Here is a 26,189-nt window from a genome sequence, read left to right as displayed (position 1 = left end):
AGACATCCCCTCTAGTTTCGTTTTGTTTAAGATTTGCCCCCTCAGCTGAAGGTTCGTCCATAGATTGAAGGGTTAGGATGATTCGATGGAGCTGATTTTTTGGGCACACCCTATCTATGTCAGGACCCATCAAATGAACGCTTTGGATCATCCAAATAATGTTGGCCCATACCCGAATCCAAACACTACCAAACGCTTTGGATTCAGGTATGGGCCCACATTATTTAGATGATCCAAAGCGTTCATTTGATGGGTTCTGACATAGATAGGGTGTGCCCAAAAAATCAGCTCCATCGAATCATCCTAACCCTTTAATCTATGGACGAACCTTCAGCTGAGGGGGCAAATCTTAAACAAAACGAAACTAGAGGGGATGTCTTTGTCACTTTTTAAACTATAGGGGTTGAAGTGGATGTGTCAGAAACTAGAGGGGGTGTAAATGTAATTATCTCTTTATCATTTTTATGCTTAATTTTCTTAGCACAAGAGAAGTGTTTTTTGGTTTTTTATTTTTTTTATTTTTTTTAATATCTTACCCATTTAGAACGATGAGCGGATGGCTAGGATCATTATGTTAAGATTTGTCAGATCTGATATGGGAAAGTCTAACCATTGGATCATCTTGGAGGTAGATTAGGCAAGTTGGTTTGTTTGGGTAATCTAGATAGATTAGGCAACTAGATTGAGGTGGAATAATATCTTTCCGTAGTTATCTAGATTTGAATCTATGTTTATCATGTAAGTGCTATTTATAAGCATCGATTGACTTCTTTGTAATATATCAAAGTTTAGCTAAATTTAACATGGTATCAGAGCAATTTGATCGGACCGATCTTTGATCTCACAACGCACAGAGTTTTGTTCTCCGGCGGATGGCCGATATAGCCGTCCGCCGGGCCACCGTCAATCTCCATCACTATCTCCACAGCCGCTACAATTAAAAAAATAAAAATAAAATTTGCACGACTTGCTCTTCTCCCCCACAAGCCACTGTTAGGATTTAGAAGGGTTTACATTTCTCCTTCGTTTTCCTGTTTGCTTGAAATTCCAAAGGTAGTTCCTAGTACGGCAACTTATGAGGAGGGAAAATTTAGGTTGCTAATAAGTTTTAAGCTTTTGAAAACTTTAACCCAAATTTAGAATATTAAGAGATCAAGAATGACAATGAAGCACACAAGTTAAATCCTAAGTGCAAATGCAAATTAAGAGCATGAGTATAAGAGAATGCACCCGAGATTTAAAGTGGTTCGGTCCTCCAACGTGAGGCCTACTCCACTCCACCAACCAAACTCGTTGATGGCTTCACTATTTGATCTTCTTAACTTCGGCCAAGATCAATGCCGATTACAATTCCGAATGCCTTTAACCTTGGTGGCAATCTTCACCACGGAGAGTGGGCTCCGCTTCTCCGAACACTCTCCCGAATACAATCTTGATAAAGAAAGAAAGAACTAAAAACAATCACTCACAAGGGTTTACAAATTGTAGAAGATGTACAAATTTGAGCCTAATGATCCAAATCTTAAATCTAGAGGATGAGAGGCATAAACAAGTTTGATTCACTCCTAGGATATTCAAGTAGAGTTTTAGAGTGTTAGGATTGATAATTGGGAAGTTGGGAATACTCATATATATATAGAAAAACTCAAATATGACCGTTTGGTGGCATAGTGGTAATTTTGGCAAAAATACCAACGGCTCTATTTCTTCCCGTTATAGTGTTCTCAGAGTTCCGAGAATTTCTCTCGGAGTTCCGGGAATACAAACAGAAGTTGGAAAATTTCTACTAGTCCAAATCTCGAAGCTCCGAGAATTATCTCGGAGTTCCGAGAAGCCTATCAGCAGCAGATTTTCAATTCTGTTTCTTGGGCTTCCAACTTTACACCAAGTTGGGATTGTTATGAGGGTTCCAAAGTGTTGGAACACCACAAGGACAATCACTTAAACATTTAGGGTGTGTGAGATTAACTTATTTTATGCCTCTTAAAATCCTAAACTAGGATTGGATCTTATACAATCTAACATGACTTCGATCTTCAATTGCGATGCTTTAACTCTTCGTTCGTCTTGGATCTCTGGTGTCTTTGGCCTTCATAAGTGGTCCAATGAGAGCTTCTTGGCCTCAATCCAAGCAATCTTGTCTTAGCATAATTATGATCTACAACTTAGACAAGCAAACACATTAGTGATCTTAAATCACTTATGTATTGGAATCATCAAAATAAGATGGGAATGCCAATGTGGGAACCATTGGGCTTACATTACTCTTCTCCCCACCAGCCACTGTTAGGAATTAGAAGGGTTTACATTTCTCCTTCTCTTTGGTTGCCGAAGCTTCTTCCTCATCGCCTCCAATGGCCATCGGATCTATCCTTCTCCCTTTGGCTAGGCCTATGAATGTTGTTTCATGCTGCTGATTTTTCTTCTTCTCCACAAAAAAAACCAAGCTATGAAAAATCCCAAGTTGCATGTCAGAAGCTTAACCAACAAATGTAAGAAAATGGTTGAAATGTGTCATTCATCTCTTTTCATTTTCTTCCTCTCACAACCATAGCTGGGGTGAGATGGAAATGAGTTTTGGAGAATTGTTCTGCAATAATGCAAAAGAGAATGCCATTAAGAAGATGTTTTTCTTGGGTTTGTAAAAAGGCCAGAAAAGGTTGAAAATTTTATATTATTCTTTTTCCATCCACCCTCATTCTTTCGTCGTTAGTGCAACAGTACAAAGCCCTAGAAACTATGTCTCTTTTTATGGCATCCTCATCCTACACGTATCTGTGTTTTTGCATAAAGCAATGATTTAGCATTTGACTCTAAAAAGTCCTATTGCCATAAATGCATCTCTACCTATGGATAATGGCACTCCTTTTAATTTTAAGAGTCTCTTTCCTTTATTACGAAATAATGCAGTCTTAGGTATTGATAATGTCACCCCTTACATTATCCTACTTTTCCATTGCCATGAATGCCCTTCCATTTTATCATGCATCCCTCTTATGTCTTTTGCAATAAACCAGTCTTCTCATACTGATCATTGCACCCCTATGTCTTTATCCTCTCCTTTACCCACTATCCGTTTTGCCTTTAAAATCATATGATCTTATGTTTGCCAATAATCGTTGTCATTAAGCCGTTAGTTGCCGTTCTTCTCTATCTTCTTATTCTTTCATTTTTTTTCCAAACTATTTCAGTTGAGGTGCTTCGGTCCATTGAGGTAAATGTCTCGGACCTTTGGGGTGCGTGCCTGAAAAAGTAGATACTCTACTCAATTGAGGTACTTCAGCCCTATTGAGGTAATATGTGTCGGACCTATGTAGTGTGTGCATGAGAGAGTCTTCAACTTCTTTGTGGATAGTTCCCAAAAGTCGATCCATCTCTTTGCCCATTGTGGCATTGGTCCATTGTGACCCGTTTTATGTAGACTCGCCCATCGAGGCCTTGAGTCACATCTAGCCCATTGTGGCTTCCTTTCGGCAACCAGCTTTGGCGTACATTTGGCAAGAAGCATCAATCAAGACCTTCTTCATCTGCGTGGTGTGCATTACACAAGAAGACTTAGCATCATGCCCACTAAATGTGTAGGGGACATTTTATTGTAATCAATTAGGGAATTTTTATTGTAAGCAAACGTATATTGATTTTCAATCTATATACGTTTGAGGGGGCGTGTTAAGATTTGTCAGATCTGATATGAGAAAGTCTAACCATTGGATCATCTTGGAGGTAGATTGGGCAATTTGGTTAGTTTGGGTAATCTAGATAGATTAGGCAACTAGATTGAGGTGGAATAATATCTTTCCGTAGTTATCTAGATTTGATTAGATTTGATTCTATGTTTATCATGTAAGTACTCTTTATAAGCACCGATTGACTTCTTTGTAATATATCAAAGTTTAGTGAAATCCTAAACTAGGCAACTAGTTTAGTGAAATCTATTGGGTGTTGAGTTTATAGTCTAATCGAGCTTGGCAGGGCCAAACCATATATATAATTTTGATCATACAATTGTACAACCCTGGCCGGTTGGATACATGGGTTTTTCAATCCTGGATTGTAAAATCCTGAATTTTACAAGCTAAAACTGGATTTTACGAGCTGAAAATCTACGGGCCATGCTTTAGCTTATAAAATGAAGGATTTTACAATCCTAGATTGTAAAATCCTTATATCCAAAGCTCAATTGAGACAATTAGAAGGTGATATGTGACGCACCTATATAAACAAAAGAAAAGGAGTAGAATGTTTGTGTCTTAGGTGTAATTAGGCCAACCAATCTCAGCATTTTAGCCTTGACTTACTTAAGCCCAAATCCTTTATTTGGCTTACTAATAACCGTCTTGCCATTATAGCTTCCTTAAACCATAAAGAACCACCTATACCTATAAAGAACCAACTTTACCGTTTTTTACCTTTAAAATTTTTTATTATACAAAGCTTATATCCTGCTCCTTTTAGATTGTGACAACCGGGTGTGGGCACCAAACACCGATTATTGGACTCAAAATTAAATGAAATTTTATGTTCCATAATCCGGGGTTCACGATCAGTTGTCATAATCTCAAACCAACTTAAAGTCAAAAGCATGCAGATTATGTAATGATAATGCCCTTTAAAGTTAAAAGCACACAGAATATGAAATGATGATATATGAAAGTGATCGTGACGTGGAAAGTAGGATCCAAAGAACAATCCGAATCCGATCCGACCGATAAAGAATTTGAATGGATCGTGACTGTGACATAGGTGGATCCGATCCGAATCCGATCGAACAATTCCTGTTTTAGTATTTTTTTTTTTCATTCATCTCTCTCAAGTCTCAAGTCACTATCTACTCTTCCTCTTTAACCACTGACCCTAAGTCCCTAGCCCCCTTCTTCGCCATTGCATCTCACCCTCTCAGCTACCAATCAAGCTTGCGCTCGCCTCTTCTGAGAATTTTAGCTATGAAAAATGTAAGTATGACCTACTAGGGCACTCTGATGGACAGTTTGATCTGAATGCATCGTGACTTATGACATAGGAAGTAGGAATACTCCGAATCTGGCCCAACCGATAAGATATTTAAATGGATCGTGACTAAGACATAGGTGGATCCAATCCGAAGTGGATCCACTTACATTCCTACCCATTTATGTTGTGGCCCACAAATGAGCGGTTTGCATCATCCTATGAAATTGGCCCCATCCAATGTACTTTTTGAAAATACTGGACTTTAAAGCTACAGACTATATATATATATATATATATATATATATATATATATATAGAGAAAACTGTTGGTGAGCTTAAGCTCACCAAACTTATGGTGAGCTAGCTTGCCCAATCACATGGGTCCCACTTTGTTAGGATGATCCAAACCATTCATTTGAAAGTCCCTTACATAGATGGGGGGTGTACCAAAAATCAGCTCCATAGGATCATCCTAACCCCTCCATTTGTGGAGGACAAAAATGGACAGACACAAATCTGCCCCATCTTTGTCCTCCACAAATGGAGGGGTTAGGATGATCCTATGGAGCTGATTTTTGGTACACCCCTATCTATGATAAGGCCTTGCAAATGAATGGTTTGGATCACTCCCCAAAATGTGGGACCCATGTGATTGGGCAGGCTAGCTCACCATAAGTTTGGTGAGCTTAAGCTCACCAACAGTTTCCTCATATATATATATATATATATATATATATATATATATATATATATAGAGAGAGAGAGAGAGAGAGAGAGAACGGTTCCTACACACAAGTGTAGATAAGTTATCTACACACTAGCTTAAAATACAGTGGAGGCCCACATTGTTTGGGTGATCCAAAGCATTCATTTGATGGGCCCTCACATAGATAGGGTGTGCCCAAAAAATCAGCTTCAAAGGATCATCCTAACCCTTCGAACCATGGAGGCAACAAATGGACAGATTTGTGAAGGTTTATACACGTCCATTTTACCTCCGCAAATCGTAGGGTTGGGATCATCCTATGGAGCTGATTTTTTGTGGTCACCCTATCTATGCAAATGAATGGTTTGGATCATCCAAACAATATGCCCTCAACTGTATTTTAAGCTAGTGTGTCGATAACTTATATATATATATATATATATATATATATATATATGAGAAAATGGTTCCTACACATATGTGTAGAGAGTTCTCTACACACTAGCTTAAAATACAGTGGGGGCCCACATTGTTTGGGTGATCCAAGCCATCCATTTTAAAGACCCTCACATAGATAGGGTGTCTACAAAAAATCAGATCCATAGGATCATCCCAGCCCTACGATTTGTGGAGGTAAAATGTATATCTTTAAACCTTCACAAATTAGTCCATTTTTTGCTTCCACAGTTCGAATGGTTAGGATGATCCTATGGATCTAATTTTTTGTGGACACTCTATCTATGTGAGGGCCTTAAAAATGAATGGTTTTGATCACCCAAATAATGTGGCCCCCACTGTATTTTAAGCTAGTGTGTAGATAACTTATCTACACTTGTGTGTAGAAACCGTTCTCTCTCTCTCTCTCTCTCTCTCTCTCTCTATATATATATATATATGAGAAAACATTTCCTACACACTTGTGTAGGTAAGTTACCTACACACTAGCTTAAAATACAGTGGGGGCCCACATTGTTTGGGTGATCCAAACCATTCATTTGAATGGTCCTCACATAGATAGGGTGTCCACAAAAAATCAGATCCATAGGATTATCCCAACCCTACGATTTGTGGAGGTAAAATGGACGTGTATAAACCTTCACAAATTAGTCCATTTTTTGCCTCCATAGCCTATGGATCTGATTTTTTGTGGACACCCTATCTATGTGAGGACCATTCAAATGAATGGTTTGGATCACCCAAACAATGTGGGCCCCCACTGTATTTTAAGCTAGTGTGTAGGTAAGTAACTTACCTACACAAGTGTGTAGGAAATGTTTTCTCTCTCTCTCTCTCTCTCTCTCTATATATATATATATATATATATATATATATGAACGGTTTCTACACACAAGTGTAGATAAGTTATCTACACACTAGCTTAAAATATAGTGGAGAGCATATTGTTTGGATGATCCAAACCATTCATTTGATTGGCCCTCACATAGATAGGGTGACCACAAAAAATCAGCTCCATAGGATGATCCCAACCCTATGTATATAATAACAAAATGATGAACTGATAGTATATTCATGACAGCATATATGTTCAATAGACTAGCATAATGAAAACATAATGGTGGTGCTGCGATTTTGAGGCGATTATGGAGGGGCGGCTGGGAATTAGAAGAGGTGGTGGAAGTGGCATATCGGGGGAGATGGTGGAGGGGATCAGTGGCCGGAGGAGGAGCTCGAGATTTCTTCTTCTCCTCTCCTCTCTGTTCTTGAAATCTCACAGCAAAAGAAAAAAAAACCCTAAAACACGACAGGCGGAAAGTCGCTTTTGAGTCGTAAAATCGCAGCTACTTCATTAATTAGAGGTTTTGACGAAAATACCCTTTAAAGAATTATTAACATTATGAAAATTTGGAGGGTATTGTGGTAAAACGATTCGGATCGTGACTATCCAATGGATCTCTGTGACAAGCCCATATCCAATCTGAAAATCTTCGGATCCCACATTTGATGATCCAAAATAGGCCCATGGATCCTAGTGATATGTTTAAATCATGTTCATTAACGTTCGGATTCGGAGGATCCATCGAACCCTCTGGAACCATTGACACCCCTATGCATATGGCTTATTTTTACTAAAATACCCTTGAAATAACACTTAAAATTATAAAAAAAAACTAGAGGGTATTTTTGTAACATAGTATAATAAAATTGGATTTAAGTTTGTCCCGTGGGCCTTTCTTAGTTGTCTTGATCTGATAGTTAATAGTTTCAGATCCTATGACAAAGTACCGAAATGTGTCCATGGATCCTAATAATGTGTCTAGATCATGTCCATTTAAGTTCGGATTTGGATAGTCCGATCTTGGTCCATTGACACCCCTATAAATAGGTTGTGCCCCATAAATGATCTACATAGGATGATACTAACCGTCTAATACATAGACATTTCCATAATGTATAGTCCATTAACATATCGAAGGGTTAGAATCATCCTATTGAAACAATTGTTTGATACAACATATTTACATTTTGGCCCGACATATGAAACGTTTGATCTTCCTAGGAAGTGGAACTCACTATATTTTTTTGAAAAATACTAAACTTTACGTCCCTGCACGTATAAAATTTCTGATAGAGGGTAATATATATGATGCGTGGGCGCAAAAGTTAGTATTTTTAAAAAATGTACAATGGTGCCCACTTCATAGGATGATCCAAACCGTTCATGTGTTGGGCCAAAAACGTAAATCGGTTGTGCCCCATAAATCATCTAGATAGGGTGATCCTAACTGTCCTATTTGGTTGGTCAAAGGTGGCTGGGAGAGTAGAGAGATAAGAAAGATGTCTAGAAGAGTACTGAAAGAGTGGTAAGTAGTGTTGGGTGCACGGCAATCCTCTAGAAGAGTAGTGGAAAATGTAATGATGGTCATTACTAATATAGAGTTTGGTAGAGAGACATAGGGAAGCGAGAGAAAGAGAATAAGAGAATAAGGAGACATTTTCCACTTTTCTTTCTTCTAAATTTCTCCATATTGGTAGAATTTGATTAGAAGGTGAAGGAAGGGGACATTAGCGCCACATAGAAAAAAAGGCAATAATGATGCCCCAAACATGTCTGGAAGTCAAATGGAGTTTCAATGCAAATTTGGCAACCAAACAATAATCAGAAGAAGTCTAAAAGTTCATTGGCAATTTTTGACTCCAATGAATGTTGAGTGTTTAGCAACCAAACAGAGGTTTACATAAAATGTTTTGAGGGCATACAGTCTATTATTTTTCAAGAAGTACGTAGGGCTGGTTTATATGGTGTGAGGGCTTCAAGTCCAGTATTTTGCCAGAAGTACACAGGGTTGACAACTTTCTTTGTTAGGTATGTAAGAATGGAAAAGGCTAGGGCTGCAACAGGGTCGGGTTGGGTCTGGTTTTTCAAAACCCTAGCCCAACCCTGGAACCCATTATCTCGGCCTTGACCCGCCCTGATCCTGAGTCAGGGCCGAAAAACCTCAACCCATTGCCCGCCCTACAGGGCTTAGTGCTGGCCCTGGGCCGCCTTATTCAGCAGGGCCGGGCTGGCCCTAATTGACCCTGGTGCAAATACCTGTTAAGAGTGCCAAAAATAAAGCAACCACTTATCATATAGAACAAATGATCAATAAACAGAGAAAGGGAACAAAATAAGACAATATGAATTCAACAACATGACGGGCAACAGAGACAATTAATAATAATAATCTAAAGAAACATCTATCCAAGAAAATAGAAAACATTAGCAAAAGAAACATGCACAGATGGTTCAATTCTATAATAGAAAACGTAGGGTCGGGCCGGGTCAGGGTACCCGAGGCATTAACCCAAAACCCGACCCGACTTGAGTCAGGGTCTAAAAAAATGAACCCTGACCCGCCCTCAGGGTTGGAAAATCCAGCTCTGACCCTGTTCGGGCTCAGGGCGGGTTAGGGCTGACAGGGCCAAACTTGCACCCCTAGAAAAAGCTATTTGGGAACCCCTTGTCCCCTGTTTTTTCTAATGGGATGAATGATCACTTTGATCATTACACAAAATAAAAGGGATTTGCTAGGCAATTTTGTGGAAAGCCAGGTAGCTGCTCACTTTTCCAGGAGAGAACAGTCACCATAAATGAATTAAATGAGTAAGACAAATTTTACTAATAAAAGGAGCTTGCCTGGCTGTTCTCCCGCAAAATTTCCTAGCAAATCCCTCGTAATAAAGGAATGTGAACATTGGGCTGAAGTTTTGAACAAAATTAGGATTCGAAAGCATTGTTTTGAAGTGGAGGGTCCACCCTCATGAATCAGATGCCTCTTTGCAATAAAGAGCAGATACCCAAATGGGGATAAGGGTTGCCTTTAGTTAACTTGTTTTAATAATTGTGTTTAGTCTTTTTCAAACATGACCCACATGTTCAACTTATTTAATGAGGAATCCAATTGTAAGAGCCGTGCTCGACTTCCTGGTGGGGCCAATAGTTTGAGAAGTATTGCGCGTAGGGGTGGCAATGGTTCGGTTTCGGTTCGGTTTGACCCCCAAACCGAACCGAACCGAAATTTGAATCGGTTTGGTTTTACCAAACCAAAACCGAACCAAAACTGAATTTTCGGTTCGGTTTCGGTTCGGTTCCGCCAATTTTGCCACCCTTTACTCATAATAATTGCAAATATTCGGTTTCGGTTCGGTTTGATACCCAAACCGAAATTTGAATCGGTTTGGTTTAACCAAACCGAAACCGAATTTTCGGTTCGGTTTCGGCTCAGTTCCGGTTCGATTCGGCCAATTTTGCCACCCCTAATTGCGCGTAAATCAGGAAACAGGTGGGCCCACTGAGTAACGATTTCTTCAAGGAGAAGAGGTGGATGTTCTTGTCTTCGAGAAGCAGTGGGGGCCATCCACAATAAAGATGTGGGTCCATCTTTGACTCCCCACATGGGAAACGGTTGAGGCCTCCCGGCGTTACACGTCAGTTAAAAGATTTGTTAGAACACAAAAAGGGAGATGATATTTTCACCCTCCTACATTACGTGCACACCCCCCTTATAACCCGATTTGACGTGAAAAGAGGGCAACTTTATTTCAAATCCCTTTACAAGTGGGGTGTACAAATACTGCTGGGGGGGGGGGGGGGGGGGTGAAAATATCATCACCCCAGAAAAAAATGATGAAAATATTTATGTTTTCAGGTACCGCTTCTCCTTTTCCGCCCCCATTTTACCTGCCGCACGGCACGTTACTAAGGGAGCGGCAGAGGATAAACAGGGGCAACAACATCATGTCTTTTTAAAATTAAAATAAACAGAAAGATGTAGGCATGCCTTGCGTACTCCAGCTATGCCAACCTAACTCTCACCGAATAATGCATGGCCCCACCTGTTACTACCTAAAAGGCCATAACTTTTCATTAAAATAACGGAGCTACCATTGATTTCCAAGGGTGTCAATAGACCTAGAAGTAAGGTCCGATCTTGTCAAATTGCCCTTGGAATTCATCGGCTGGACCCGATGGACAGGATTTGGGTACATCACTGGATCCGATTGTGTCCACGGATCCATATCATGAGATCCAAAATTATTTCGGATCGGGACACGACCTAGGTGTAGCCACAGAATATGAGGAGCGGTCCTTGACCTGAATGGTGGGTGTCAATGTACGAAAATACCCGTTACATTTTCAATTTCTATCCAACAGGAATATTTTTGTTATCTTAAAAATTCTACTCAATTTCAAAGACGATTCTCGTGATTCCCCTCCTTGAGTTTCTTTCCTCTTCCTTTCAGTAGCCCTAAGCCCTAACTATGTACTCCTTTGTGAGTAAGATCAAGGATACTCCAATGGACGGTCCGATTCAAAATGAATTGTAAACGAGATTCAAAATGTAATATTGGAAAGGCGCAAAAAAATGGATCAGACCCTGAGGAATTCGAAAGGATCGTGACCAAAACAAGGGAGGATCTGGCCCAAAGTTACATCTAGTGGCAAATAACAGAGCCGTCCCCTAGATGATGAAATACCTACCTAACGTAGCTCCATTCCATGGCTTATTGTGGAAAGTAGAAAGTGGAGAAATTATATGCATGGTTTCAAATTTCAGTTTCGGAATGCGTTAAGGTCCTCACCAAAACTAAAATTTCAGTCAAAATCTGACAAAGTCTATTAAACTGATACTTTATCTAATACGAAATTTCCGCCGAAATTACAGAAATTTCAGGAAAATATTAAATAATAAAGAAAACCGAGATTTTGGGTGAAAATCTTTTAATTTCGGATGAAATTTCAGGAAAGACAAAATTTCAGCCTAAATTTTGTAACGTTTTCAGGTATACCTGATTTCAGTTTCAGTCTGGACAGAAGCCTTAGTTTCAGAATTAGGTTGAAATTCAAAACCATGATTATATGAGGAAAGGTCTTGCCAAATTATTATTGGGAGACGATATGAACGCCCAACTTTATGTCAAATCAGGTTAAAAGGGGAGCATGCATGTAATGCAGGGGGGGTGAAAATATCAACATATAAATAGGATAAGGAAAATGAAACCGCACTCCATTGATTTTGATAATGACATCCTTTGTTTATGCGCATTGTAATAATATGCACCTCAGTCGTATCATGCACATGCACATGGGACATGCGTTGATTGAGATAAACAATTCACGTGGTAGGTTCTACCTTACATAGCATATAGTCAAAAAATCAATCCTTTTAATCATGTCTTAAGGGTCTTTATTTCTTACTGAATATAACTATCATATATTCATATTTTATAACTAATGAAATTGAACATGACTGCCTTAGCCGAGGCTTTTCTTTAATTAAAATCTCACCATTTTTAAAAAAATCCCTAATGAAATTGAAAATTGCATTCAATGTAAGATGATTTTATACAAACCACTCGTCCCTTACTTATAGAAATCCAACAGTTCTCCATTTTAATGCATTCTTTTCCATCAAGACAACAAACAATTGCAATCCATTTAGATCAACAGCTCCTATCATTATAAAGTGGCATGTGCATATGAGATGACTCTGGTCCTATACAAATTTTGGTAAATGATATATTCCTCCCCCCCCCCTTTTTTTGGGGCCACCCATTTAAGTGTAAAAAGTAGGGCTGCAACTTGGGTCCTGACCTGCATCGACCCGACTCAAAAAAACATGGGCTGGGTTTAGAAATCCTGGATAGGGTTGGGTTTTAAATTTGAAAACCCGACTCAATCTTGGGCAGGGCCGGGTTTAAAGAAAAAAAAAAAACCTAAAACCCGGCCCCACTCAAATGGTTGTACTGTGACTTTCTTAAATATCTCTTGGATAATATACCAAACTATTTTCCAATATATTGATACAATTGTTTTCATTGAGGTGATCATGTTTGCTATGTGAAAATATAGTGTCCTTCTTAAATTTATACACTTGATGAGATAAATTTAGAGATTTTTGGTTTGAAGAAATTTTTTTTTTCCTACAATCTTTAAAATCGGACCCGACTCCAGATAATTCTCAAGTAGGGTAGGGTAGGGTTTTGGAAAACCCGACCCGCCCGACTCGAGTTGCACCCATAGTGAAGGGTAGAATTTATCACTTCGCATTTATCAGTAGCTCATCACAGGAGTTATGGGACCCACTTGTGAACTGATGGGGCTACGGATGCATTGCATTGGATCAAAAGTAGGGGCGCAACTCTGCTCATGTTGGCCAACCCGACTCGAGCCGATTTCCAACCCGATGAGGTTCAACCCGACCCGAGGAACCCCCTTTTCTAACCCGATCCCGATCCCGATCCCGATCCGACCCGAGTTAACTCAACCCAACCCGAGTTTCTAAGCTTACAAAAGAAATTCATAAAAAATGTCGGGTTTCACTCGGGTCAGGTTGCCCAAACCCTCCACCAACCCGACCCGTCCCGAACTCAAACTGACCCGACATTTTTTTGGGATTGAACCCGACCCGAGTTTCACCCATAATTACTCAAAAGAGAAACACCGGTGGGTCCCCTAGAAAAGGGCCTGCTAGTTAAACGCCAAGATTTCAGCTACTTAACTTTTATACCAGGCGAGGCTTCCCGACGAGACGTACCAAAGAATCTCTCAACGTCAGAAACGAAAAGAAACGAACCCAAAACCGTCACCTACACGGACTACTGGTATTTTCGTAATATGTAAAAAAACTAGTGTCAAATCCCAACACGTAACCGCGTGTATATCCTCGCCACCCTTGTTATAACCGTCCTTGTATTTTATTCCTCTCAAAACAAAGAAAGAACCAGAGGCAGATAGACAGATGGAGAGGAAGACGTGAGAGAGTGAGAGAGAGATATGAGAGAAACAGGAGGCAACAACAAATCCTATTTTCCCAAAAAAACCATTAATATTTACGATATTAACCCTCACATTTCCTTGTATTTTCGTACCTTCACGTCATCCCATCCTCTAATCGGAGCCAATCACACCTCCGCCCGTTTCTGCTCTCGCTAGTAACTTTCTTTTTAGGGTTTCCTTTTTTTCTCAAAATAGAAACAACCCAAAAACAAACCCTTAAATTTGGGGTTAGGGTTTCTTCCCTTTCTTCCTCTCTCATGGATCCTTCAACAAAACCAAGCTCCCTGAAAAACCTTATGGTCCGTACACTTCTCTTTGGAGTTCTCATTTTCCTCCTCCGATTGGTCTACGTAGTCACGATCCGCGGCCCGGAGAATTTCAACTTTGTTAAATCCGGTAGTGCGGTTATCGATTCAAGGGCTTCTTATATTCGGACCGATGGGTCCGAAACTACAGTCCGAGATCTATGGACGAGCCGAGAGTGGAGGAAGACCGTTGATTTTTACTCATCGGTGTTTCAAGAGCTGATTGTTGAAGGGTTTTTACCTCCATCTTCAAAAGCCCTATGTGTTGGAACCCTAATTGGGCAAGAGGTGTTTGCTTTAAAGGAGATAGGCGTGGTGGACGCAATTGGAATTTCTAAGAAACCCTCGCCGCCTTTGGTTATCTCCGGTGAGCCCCACCGCCTCCCTTTCGATGATAATACCTTTGATTTTGTGTTCTCTAGGGAGAATCGGTTGGAAGAATTCGCATCAGAAATTACAAGAACCCTAAAACCCCAAGGGTTTTTGGTAGTTCATACTAATTTGGCCAATGATGAGTATAGTCTGAATTCATTACTAGATTTGTTCAATTCTTGTAGGTTGATTCGATCGCGCGAAATTGATGGGTTTTCACGTGAGATTGTGATGAAGAAGGAGACCATGATTCATGGTCGTGATGGCAGTTCTGTTAATAAGTGCTCTGTGCCAGGGCACAACAGGGTATTGGTTCAGAAAGCAGAACCTCTGATTGCAGAGGAGCCTTTGAAACCATGGATTACATTGAAGAGGAATATAAAGAACATAAAATATCTCCCATCAATGGTGAATATAAGCTTTAAGCCGAGATATGTGTATGTGGATGTGGGAGCTAGGAGCTATGGATCGAGCATTGGGAGCTGGTTTAAAAAGCAATACCCGAAACAGAATCGGACTTTCGAAGTATACGCAATTGAAGCAGACCGAGTTTTCCATGATGAGTATAGGAAAAAGAAAGGGGTTAATCTCTTGCCTTACGCGGCGTGGGTAAGGAATGAGACATTGTTCTTTGAAATTAATCGCGACCCAGGTAAGACTAAAGAAGATAAAGTCAGGGGAATGGGTCGAATTAGGCCGGTTGATTCATCGATTGGGAATGGGAATGTGGATAGGATTCAAGGTTTTGATTTCGCGAATTGGCTGAAGAATACTGTTTCGGAGAAGGATTTCGTGGTGATGAAGATGGATATTGAAGGGACTGAATTCGATTTGATTCCGAGGTTATTCGAGACGGGTGCGATTTGTTTGATAGATGAGCTTTTCCTTGAATGTCATTATAATAGATGGCAGAAATGCTGTCCTGGAGAGAGGAGTTCTAAGTATCAGAAGACTTATGGGCAGTGCTTGGAGTTGTTTTCTTCTCTCAGAGATAGTGGTGTTCTTGTTCATCAATGGTGGTGACTGCTAACAAAAACAATAATATTTTCTTTATGATTCTTTTTTTTTTTTTCCCATTTCTTCTTAGTTTTTTTCTTTTTACAGCTGCAAATTTGTATCCTTTTTCCTTAGTTTCCTTTTTTACTGTTCATCCATCAATGGAAAAGTCATGAATTTCTTTTTCTCGTAATGGGTATCTGAGATTCTGTTCCATCTTTATTTCATACAATTTAATGGTTTCTGCCAGCATTCTACTTTCTTTTAGCTGAACAATGAATAGAAAGTGAATAAACAAGAGGCATGGTGTCTTCTGCGTTAAGCTAAAAATATCAGCACAAGTTGGGCACAAGTTGGGTTATGAATTGGTCTGGATGTATGTGAATAACAACGATGTATTGTGGACCACATCGAATTTACGTAGTGGTGTGTTCACAGCTATAGCAACCCATCTTCATTGAACAGCTTGTATGTGTGTGGACCCTCATTTGACCACACCCTAACAGTCATCTGATCAAAGAATTGGGATTTTGAATTATGGCATATGAGACTAGGAACAAATTGGGATGAAAATCTACTCTCCTTCCCAATCCAGTAAGGCTTTTTGGAAGATGCCAAATATCTAAACATGTTGACATATTCTTAGATTCAAGTTGCAGTTTATTTGGATTTGATGCATTTGGAGCACACCAATCATTCGAGTTCTTGTCCTAGTCTGAAATTTTCCCTACCAAGTGAATCAAAACTCCTTTGACTCACCTGGGTTAATAAAAACTCTGACCACACCAAGCATTCGAGTTCTCATCGGAGCCTACTGATTTGGACGATCTTGCTCCAAATCTATTTTTGGATGAATTCTGTAGGTTTTCATGTTTTTGTTCACCAGAAACAAGAGATGTTTGATCTTTGTTCCTAAAAGACTGAAACATTGTTTAATGCATTGCACGACAGTCCTCTGTTCAAACCATGGTGTGCTTATATTAGTAGTGGGTTCCATAATTTGCGTTTTGAATTTAATATCCATTCATGTGAACTACTGAGAGAAAACAGAGGCATATAAATATGTTTGGCCATGATGTATGTTTGTCAAGTTTTCAATCATACTTAATTGGGCCTATTCTGCTGAGGCCTATTGGTTCAGCTGTTTGTATTCTGAATCTAATTAACTCCTTCATCCTTCCTCTTAGCTGATGTTTAAGTCACTTCTCATATACCCTAAAGATTTTTGAGGGATGTGAAACTGAAGATCTCTGTCCTTGTGGTATCCCGTGGCTTCTCTCGGAAGACACGGAATTTGGGTCCAATTACTTAGGCCCTGTTTGTTTTGGATTTTGAGAACAGATCGTGACTCCAACACTGATTATTGGACTCAAAATTAAATGTCAATTTTGATTCCAATAATCAGTATTGGACTCACAATCTGTACTCAAAATCCAAAAACGAACAGGGCCTTAGCATGTTGCATCTCTTGTGATCCCAATCAGTATTGGACTCACAATCTGTACTCAAAATCCAAAACGAACAGGGCCTTAGCCTGTTGCATCTCTTGTGATCCCATTCCTTGAGCATTTGCATTGATGATACAACATTTTTTATTTTTATTTTAAATTGACAAATATATTCATCTAGCAAATTTTACAATGGGACCAGTAGTCCCACCAGATTTACATAGTATGAATTGCCCAGGAGCATTCTCCTTGGCCCAAAAGGAAACCCATTACCCCTTACAACACCCAATAGCCTTAATTCTATCGAATCCAATAAAAATGCCATATTGTGGGGCCTCCTAAGTCAAGATCGTGACCTGCCACGTCACACCGACTTCTCCACCACATCCCGAATTCGATTTTCAAAAATCCCACTCAAAAGCCCAGAGCTATTGTGCGCCCTCACCGTGCATGATAGCCAACCACCGGATCCGGCATAGCTGGCCTTCCACGACTCAGGATCCAGCAACCCACTGTCTTTCACGGCCTCCGGCAACCTCCGCGGATTTCCTCAGCTCCAAATTCAACATCATGGCCTCCACAACTCCAGATCCGTTCTCAACAGCTTCAGATATGGCCTCCACGGCCCCAAATCTAGCCACCACAGAAGAGCCATACTCCCGATCTGGCCTCCATGGCTCAAAGTTTGCCAGCAATGGGGAGAGACGACAAAGAGACAGCGACACTTAAAACAACAGAGGAAGAGAGAGATACGAGAAAGGGCCAGCAATGGCGAAAGACAAGAAAGAGAGGACGAGGCTCAAAATTCATGGAAAGAGGGAGATGACGAGAGAGAGAGAGAGAGAGAGAGAGAGAGAGAGAGAGAGAGAGAGAGAGAGAGAGAGAGAGAGAGAGGACTAATCGCCTTTTTTCGCCTCTAGAATCACCTCCCGACTCCTCTTTTGATGATACAACATATTGATAGCAGTAAAATGTGAAATCAAAGCAATGAAGTTGAGCTATAGGGTTTTATACTAGTATGTAAAATGTGAAATCAAAGCAATGAAGTTGAGCTCTAGGGTTTTGTGCTAGTATGAGTGTGAGCGACTTGCGCAATATGTACTGAACTAGCGATGGTTTCCCTGTTAATCTTTTCTTGGAATCTCTGATATTTTTATAATTTCAAATTTGGGGTGGGTGTTTGAAGATTGGAAATGTGCAACTTGTTCTGAAATTTCAATGGCAAACAGTTATGCTCTGTTTGGTTACGTTTTTTTGAGTAAAATAGCAGGGAATGTAATTCTCTTAATTACCTGAGGGGTGTTTGGTAGGGATTTAGCAGAAATTGGAATTTTGACCGCCGGTTATGTCGGGCGCTTGTCGGGTGACGTGGAACCGTCGAAATTCGCCGGACGAATTTCTCCAAATCGAAGGAAAAATGGAAGAATTTCTCAGGGAAATTCTTTTTCACCGTAATTGTCATAACTTTCTACTTTTGCTTGTAGTTTTTTCCGTAATTGTCATATCTTATTACATTTTGTTGGTATTTTTTTCGTAATTTTCAAACTTTATAATCATTTTTAGGTAATTTTTCATTTAAAACTTTATAACTTCTCCTATTTTACTTTTTTTTGTAATGATTACTTTTTTTGCTTATTTTTGCTTTTGCTAGCAACCTTTGCCCATGTGCCCCATCTTTGTACAAGGATGGCCACATGCCGAGAAGTGGCATAGGAGAAGTTTGCTAGCAAATTCCTTAAAAAAAAAAAAGGAAATGTTATCAACACTACTGTTTTCTTATGAGGGCACTCTCACTTTATTAAAAGTACGGTATGGCCCACACCATAGGATGATCCAAACCGTCCATTAGATGGGCCATAGCCTAAATAGGTTATGCTCCAAAAATCATTTCCATAGGATGATCCTAACCCTCCAATCTGAATGTTAGAGGGTTGATCCTAACACTCTATAGATCGGAGGGTTAGAATCAACCAATGGAAATAATTTTGGGGCATAACCTATTTAGGCTATGGCCCATCTAATGGACAGTTTGGATAATACCACCGTACTTTTTATAAAGTGAGGAGTGCCCTCATCAAAAAACAGTAGTGCTGATAACATTCCCCAAAAAAATCTTAAAAAATACGGTAAAAAAACTCCTACACATCTCCTACCCCCAACCAAACAATGTCGGGGAGATTTGCTCACAATCTCCCCGTTGACTGATTTCCTTTTGATTTCCCTTTGACTTCTTCTTCTCTAAATCCCCCCAACTTCTACCACCATCCAAACAGAGCATTAAAGTGAATGTGTAGGGAGTAAAAGGAATTTCTTGTATATACTAGCAAAACAGATTAAACTTGTGCACTTGGGCTGCTCATATGATTACTTTGCTGACTGTGTAAGAATGAAATATGGATAAAAGCACTTGCAAGTCAGTAGTAATGAACAGAAAAGAGCAGTAAGAGTTCTAATTTATTGTAAATGTAGACCACATTATGAGCTAATATAGGAATCACTAACTCTAAAAATTTCTTATACTGCTAGGGATGCTAAAAAATACGATACATCAAGAACCAACTCTGCAACTCCTCTAACCTCAAGTTTTGATAATGAAGGCATGCTTCAGTGGGTTTTAGTTAAGATTGTAGAGTTCATGCCTGAAAAGATAGGAGCATCAGCGGAAATAGTACAAGTTAATTTTTAACAGATTCATGGATGGAATTGAGAACATAACGGAAGACCACTGGCTTCTAACATTTATAACAATATCAAACAAAAATGTAATGACGAAATTGTTTAAAAATTCTATAATCTAGTGATTAGTTTTTGTGAGAAGATGCTTCTACTTCAAGATATCAATAGTTGGGTTTAAAAGAGGGAAGAAAAATATTGAATCAACCTTTCTTTGGTAATTTCTTTGTATTCAGGAGAACCTTGAAAACATTTGTATGGTTCTCTGGAATATTGAATCAACCACCATGTGGAGCAACATGTGGTTTGCCCGTCACATTATTTTCTACCATTCGGCCATACAAGATGGGCCCACATTAATTAAAAGAAGAAGAAAAGGTCAAATATGCACTCGGCTAAATCAAGTGCAGCCCACCATTTACACCTTGAGGGTTGGTCACGCACACAGTTTCTACCCGAATTTATAGATATGAAGGGGGTCTACTAATGCTTTGAGGTTTGTTAAAGAAATAAAAGGGATTATGTTTTAATATGAAGCTCGGTTAACATGGGTTAGATGTCATCCAATTGGAATTTGTCCATTCTAGTGGGACCCACTTTATGTAATTCATGTTTAACTCCTTCTAAAAAGAAGATGTCATCTAACTTTAGGATTTAAGATCAATGGACACCCTTTTCTATCCTAACTCTACGTTTGACAAGAGTTTGTGTTTGATTTAAATTCAATAAACAAAATCCTTACTATTATATTATAAAAGGGAGAATGTTATATTTTTAGGGACGTTCTTTTCCACAAATTCTCCCAGTGTTCTGTAAGTTTTTTTGCTCTTCTTTGGTAAATGTTAACTAAGTTTATGTTTTTTTCGCTGTAAATAAATCCCTCTAACATTAAGAGAGTAAAAAGAAAACAAATATTCTTCGGAAAATGTCATGTTGGCGATGGTGTTGGAAACAAGTATTTTTATTTTTTGTTTACTGTAGAATGCCAACTGATGAAGAGATTCAGACTGCTTCGATGGCCTCCAATTGCGGGGCTCTCCCCATCTTAAGATAAATATGCCCTGGAGCGATATTTGCTTACAAAAGAGCTATTCCAAGGGCCGACGTGGAAGAATTTTCAGCAGCTTATAGTAAGTTAGAAAAATTGCAATAAAAAAACGTCTGCTATGTCCGAGAATTACAGAGCACAACAACTTTTAATTATGAGGGCGACGTCTGAAGAAACCGATGCATGGATCGATGACCCTATACGCGGCATGTATGGAAGGTTCCTCCGCATAGAAAATCGTTTGGATTTTGTTCGAGGTAGGGTACAACAGATGATGCAAGAGGAGGCAGGTGAGGTTGGTATTGGGCAATTTGTGACCAATACCCTTAGCGCTCCACTAAACGAGCCTATTGAAGGAGAGCCTCCTATCATTGATCCAATTCCTCTTCATCCCATGCCGGACGTGGCCGCAAACTTTATTAACCAGCTTCTTCAAGAAGGGGGCCTCCCTCCATTTGTAAACTAGTGCTTCGAGGCTTTATTGGTGGAAGGAGGCAGCCATCATCCTAGAGGTAATGGAGGCGGAAATGATCATGGAGGTAATGGAGGCGGCAATGATCAAGGAGGTAATGGGGATTATCTTGGAGGCAATGATCATGAAGACAACGGTGAAGATGTTTCTCAAGACAACGGTGAAGATGTTTGTGAAGACAGTGGTGAAGATGTTTCTGTTTGACAAGAGTTTGTGTTTGATTTAAATTCAATAAACAAAATCCTTACTATTATAAAAGCGAGAATGTTATATTTTTTGGGACGTTCTTTTCAACAAATTCTCCCTGTGTCCTGAAAGTTTTTTTGCTTTTCTTTGGTAAATGTTAACTAAGTTTATGTTTATTTCGCTGTAAATAAATCCCTCTAACATTAAGAGAGTAAAAAGAAAACAAATATTCTTCAGAAAATGTCATGTTGGTGATGGTGTTGAAAACAAGTATTTTTTGTTTTTTGTTTTTTGTTTTTTGTTTACATCAGAATGCCAACTGATGAAGAGATTCAGATTGCTTCGATGGCCTCCAACTGCAGGGCTTGCCGCATCTTAGGAGAAATATGCCCTGGAGCGACATGTGCTTACAAAAGAGCTATTCCAAGGGCTGACATGGAAGAATTTTCAACAGCTTATAGTAAGTTAGGAAAAATTGCAATAAAAAAATGTCTGCTACGTCCGGGAATTACTAAAGCAAAACAACTTTTAATTATGAGGGCGACGTATGAAAAAATTGACGCATGGATCGATGACCCTATACGCGGCATGTATGGAAGGTTCCTCTGCATAGAAAATCATTTGGATTTTATTCGTGGTAGGGTACAACAGATGATGCAAGAGGAGCAGGAGAGGTTGGTATTGGGCAATTTGTGACCAATACCCTTAGCGCTCTACTAAACGAGCCTGTTGAAGGAGAGCCTCCTATCATTGATCCAATTCCTCTGCATCCCATGCTGGATGCGGCCGTAGAGTTTATTAACCAGCTCCTTGGAGAAGGGGGCCTCCCTCCAGTTGTAAACCAGTACTTTGAGGCTTTATTGGCGAAAGGAGGCAGCCATCATCCTAGAGGTAATGGAGGCAGCAATGATCATGGAGGTAATGGGGATGATCTTGGAGGCAATGATCATTAAGACAGTGGTGAAGATGTTCTTGAAGACAATGTTGAGCTGTTTCTCAAGACAGTAGTGAAGATGTTTCTGAAGACAGTGGTGAGGATGTTTCTGTTTGACAACAGTTTGTGTTTGATTTAAATTCAATAAACAAAATCCTTACTATTATAAAAGCGAAAATGTTATATTTTTGGGGACGTTCTTTTCCACAAATTCTCCCTGTGTCATGTAAGTTTTTTTGCTCTTCTTTGGGAAATGTTAACTAAGTTTATGTTTTTTTCACTGTAAATAAATTCCTCTAATATTAAGAGAGCAAAAAGAAAACAAATATTCTTCAAAAAATGCCATGTTGGTGATGGTGTTGAAAACAAGTATTTTTTATTTTATTTTACTGAAAAATGCCAACTGATGAAGAGATTCAGACTGCTTCGATGGCCTCCAACAGCGGTGTTTGCCCCATCTTAAGAGAAATATGCCCCGGAGCGACATGTGCTTACAAAAGAGCTATTATAAGGGCTGACATGGAAGAGTTTTCAGCAGCTAATAGGAAGCTAGGAAAAATCGCAATAAAAAAACGTCTGCTACGTCCAGGAATTACCAGAGCAAAACAACTTTTAATTATGAGGGCGACGAATGAAGAAACCGATGCATGGATCGACGAACCTATACCCGGCATGTATGGAAGGTTCCTCCGCATAGAAATTCATTTGGATTTTGTTCGAGGTAGGGTATAGTAGATGATGCAAGAGGAGGCAGGTGAGGTTGGTATTGGGCAGTTTGTGAGCAATACCGTTAGAGCTCCACTAAATGAGCCGGTTGAAGGAGAGCCTCCTATCATTGATCCAATTCCTCTCCATCCCATGCCGGATGCGGCCGCAGAGTTTGTTAACCAGCTTCTTGGAGAAGGGGGCCTCCCTCCAGTTGTAAACCAGTACTTTGAGCCTTTATTGGCGGAAGGAGGCGGCAATGATCATGGAGGTAATGGGGATGATCTTGGAGGCAATGATCATGAAGACAACGGTGAAGTTGTTCCTGAAGACAGTGGTGAAGATGTTTGTGAAGACAGTTGTGAATATGTTTCTGTTTGACAAGAGTTTGTGTTTGATTTAAATTCAATAAACAAAATCCTCACTATTATAAAAGTAAGAATGTTATATTTTTGGCGACGTTCTTTTTCCACAAATTCTCCCATGTCCTGTACGTTTTTTTGCTCTTCTTTGGTAAATGTTAACTAAGTTAATTTTTTTTCGCTGTAAATAAATCCCACTAACATTAAGAGAGTAAAGAGAAAACAAATATTCTTCAGAAAATGTCATGTTGGTGATGGTGTTGAAAACAAGTATTTTTTATTTTTTGTTTACTACAGAATGCCAACTGATGAAGAGATTCAGACTGCTTCGATGGCCTCCAACTGTGGGGCTTGCCACATCTTAAGAAAAATATGCCCGAGAGCGACATGTACTTACAAAAGAGCTATTCCAAGGGCTGACATGGAAGAATTTTCAGCAGCTTATAGTAAATCAGGAAAAATTGCAATAAAAAAACGTCTGCTATGTCCAGGAATTACCAGAGCAAAACAACTTTTAATTATGAGGGCGACGTATGAAGAAACCGATGCATGGCTCGACTACCCTATACGCGGCATGTAGGGAAGGTTCCTCCGCATAGAAAATTGTTTGGATTTTGTTTGAGGTAGGGTACAACAGATGATGCAAGAGGAGGCAGGTGAGGTTGGTATTGGGCAATTTATGACCAATACCCTTAGCACTCCACTAAACGAGCCTATTGAAGGAGAGCCTCCTATCATTTATCCAATTCCTCTTCATCCCATGCCAGACGCGGTCACAGAGTTTATTAACCAGCTTCTTGGAGAAGGGGGCCTCCCTCTAGTTGTAAACCAGTACTTTGAGGCTTTATTGGCGGAATAAGGTGGCCGTCATCCTAGAGGTAATGGAGGCGGCAATGATCATGGAGGTAATGAGGATGATCTTGGAGGCAATGATCTTGAAGACATCGGTGAAGATGTTTCTGAAGACAGTAGTGAAGATGTTTCTGAAGACAGCGGTGAAGATGAACCATAGGTAAGTGGGTATGGTAATTTCCAGAATGATGTCATTTTTACAATTCTTGATTCTTGGTACCAAAACAGATTAACAGAGTAGAGTAGATGAATTTTGGGTACCAAAACAGAGTATGTGTTAGCTCAGTGGCTAGCAATTGGTTCAAGACTGCTGTCACTCAAGAAATAGAAGTCAATTAGAGTAAGATTGTTTAACCACTAATGCACTGAGATGGGCTTAAGAAGAAAGTTTTAGAAACAACAAATGAGGTTTTCTTTATTCTTGAATCTTTCACTTCAGCTCTACATTCTGACTGGAATTCTCCAACTTCATGAAAACCACTTGTGTGGCTAAAAAAGAGCTCTTGCATCGGGCAGCTTCTCGGTACAAAACCGATTATGACCAATACTTATTATTGGACTCGAAATTAAATGTAAATTTGAGTCCAATAATCAGTGTTGTACTCACAATTTGTACTCAAAATCCAAAATGAACAGGGCCTAGTGAAATACGGGTGTGACAACCCAAGAGGGGGGTGAATTGGTTAATTAAAAATTTTGGGCTTGATTAGTTGAATTATTAAAATTAATACTAATTAAGCACTAATTAATCTAACCCTTGTTTTAACTATGCAAGATAAACAATCTAGGGTTTAGATGCTACTTTAAGACTATATGCTCTAACCCTTATTCAATAACTCATAAAAGCAAGTCAAGGGTAGAGATTACCAATCACCAAAATGTGCAAAGAGAAGGAGAAGAAAAAGCCTCAACAAGGCGCAAGATTTATAGTGGTTCGGTCTATCTCAAGACCTACTCCACTCTTTCAAGTTTTCCTCATTGGGCGTTCCATTAAAAATAATGAGATTCTTCAAAGGGTGAATCTCCAAGCCTTACACCAGCTTCTCCAACTCCAAAGGGGACACACCCTTTCTGCACGAAGCCTTGCCGAGGGAACATACCCTCTTACAACGATTCACCTTTGTTAACGGGCCGAATCGGAGACCCTCGAATACAAGAAGAAATAGAAAAGAAAAAGAACTCTCTTGCCTCTTGGTAGGCGTATAACAATGATAAGCACTCAAAACTCTCCAAGGAATAGATACAAATGTAAAGCGTATGGAGATCATCTTGATAAAATGTGAAAATACAAGTTCAAAGAGGTTTTGCTTTTGATAAGAAGGTTTTGGCTCAAAGAAATGGGCTTTGATCTTTCTCAAATGTTCAAAAGCTTATTTAGATAGGTTTTTATGAAGTATATATAGCCCATTTGAAAATAGGACCGTGTGGGGGTAAAATTGTAATAAACAGTGCCAAAGCCCCAACGGCTAGTTTGTCCGACTGTCGCGGTCGCCCGCCCCTATCTGGAGCTCTGTTTTATTTTTAAATTTCTTACCGTTGCGGTCGACCAGCCCCATGACGATCGCTCGGCGAGAGTTACCTGTCCGCTCAAAAATTCGGCTCAAAAACCTATCGCGGTCAATCGACCCACGGTGGTCGCCCGCCCAAACCATGCTGGAATAGTTCTGTTTTAACAGAACTTATTTCTCGGTCGCCCGATATAACCCGATCGACCGGCCCGCTATTTTTCCGAAGTGCTGGAATTCTAGCAAGCTTGCCGTGCCCGGGACACCCCCGGTCGACCGGCCCTGTGTAAAACTCTATTTTAACTTTAAAAATCAAGGGCTTTTGGGCCATGGTCTTTGAGCTTAAGTCCTAGGTTTTCAAACACATTTTTGGGTGTTTTGATGATTTCCAAAG

General features: G+C 39.7%; 1 protein-coding gene across 1 annotated transcript; it reads left to right on the top strand.

Moving 5' to 3' along the window:
- The first annotated feature begins 13,771 nt into the window (after nucleotides 1–13,771).
- LOC143875383 (uncharacterized) lies at nucleotides 13,772–15,803 on the top strand. The gene has a single exon (XM_077376959.1). It carries the CDS (start codon nucleotides 14,195–14,197, stop codon nucleotides 15,635–15,637), a length of 1,443 nt encoding a protein of 480 aa, XP_077233074.1. The 5' UTR covers nucleotides 13,772–14,194; the 3' UTR covers nucleotides 15,638–15,803.
- Nucleotides 15,804–26,189: the final 10,386 nt, after the last annotated feature.

This window comes from Tasmannia lanceolata, unplaced genomic scaffold, assembly GCF_043159265.1.
Source record: "Tasmannia lanceolata isolate RefF3 unplaced genomic scaffold, GAP_Taslan_0.1 ptg000002l, whole genome shotgun sequence".
Taxonomy (NCBI): domain Eukaryota; kingdom Viridiplantae; phylum Streptophyta; class Magnoliopsida; order Canellales; family Winteraceae; genus Tasmannia; species Tasmannia lanceolata.
Note: the sequence above shows the minus strand (reverse complement) of the source record. Positions and strands in the feature narration are given on the sequence as shown.

Coding starts and splice junctions, on each gene's coding strand:
- LOC143875383 (XM_077376959.1), top strand. CDS start 14,195: ATGGATCCTTCAACAAAACCAAGCTCCCTGAAAAACCTTATGGTCCGT.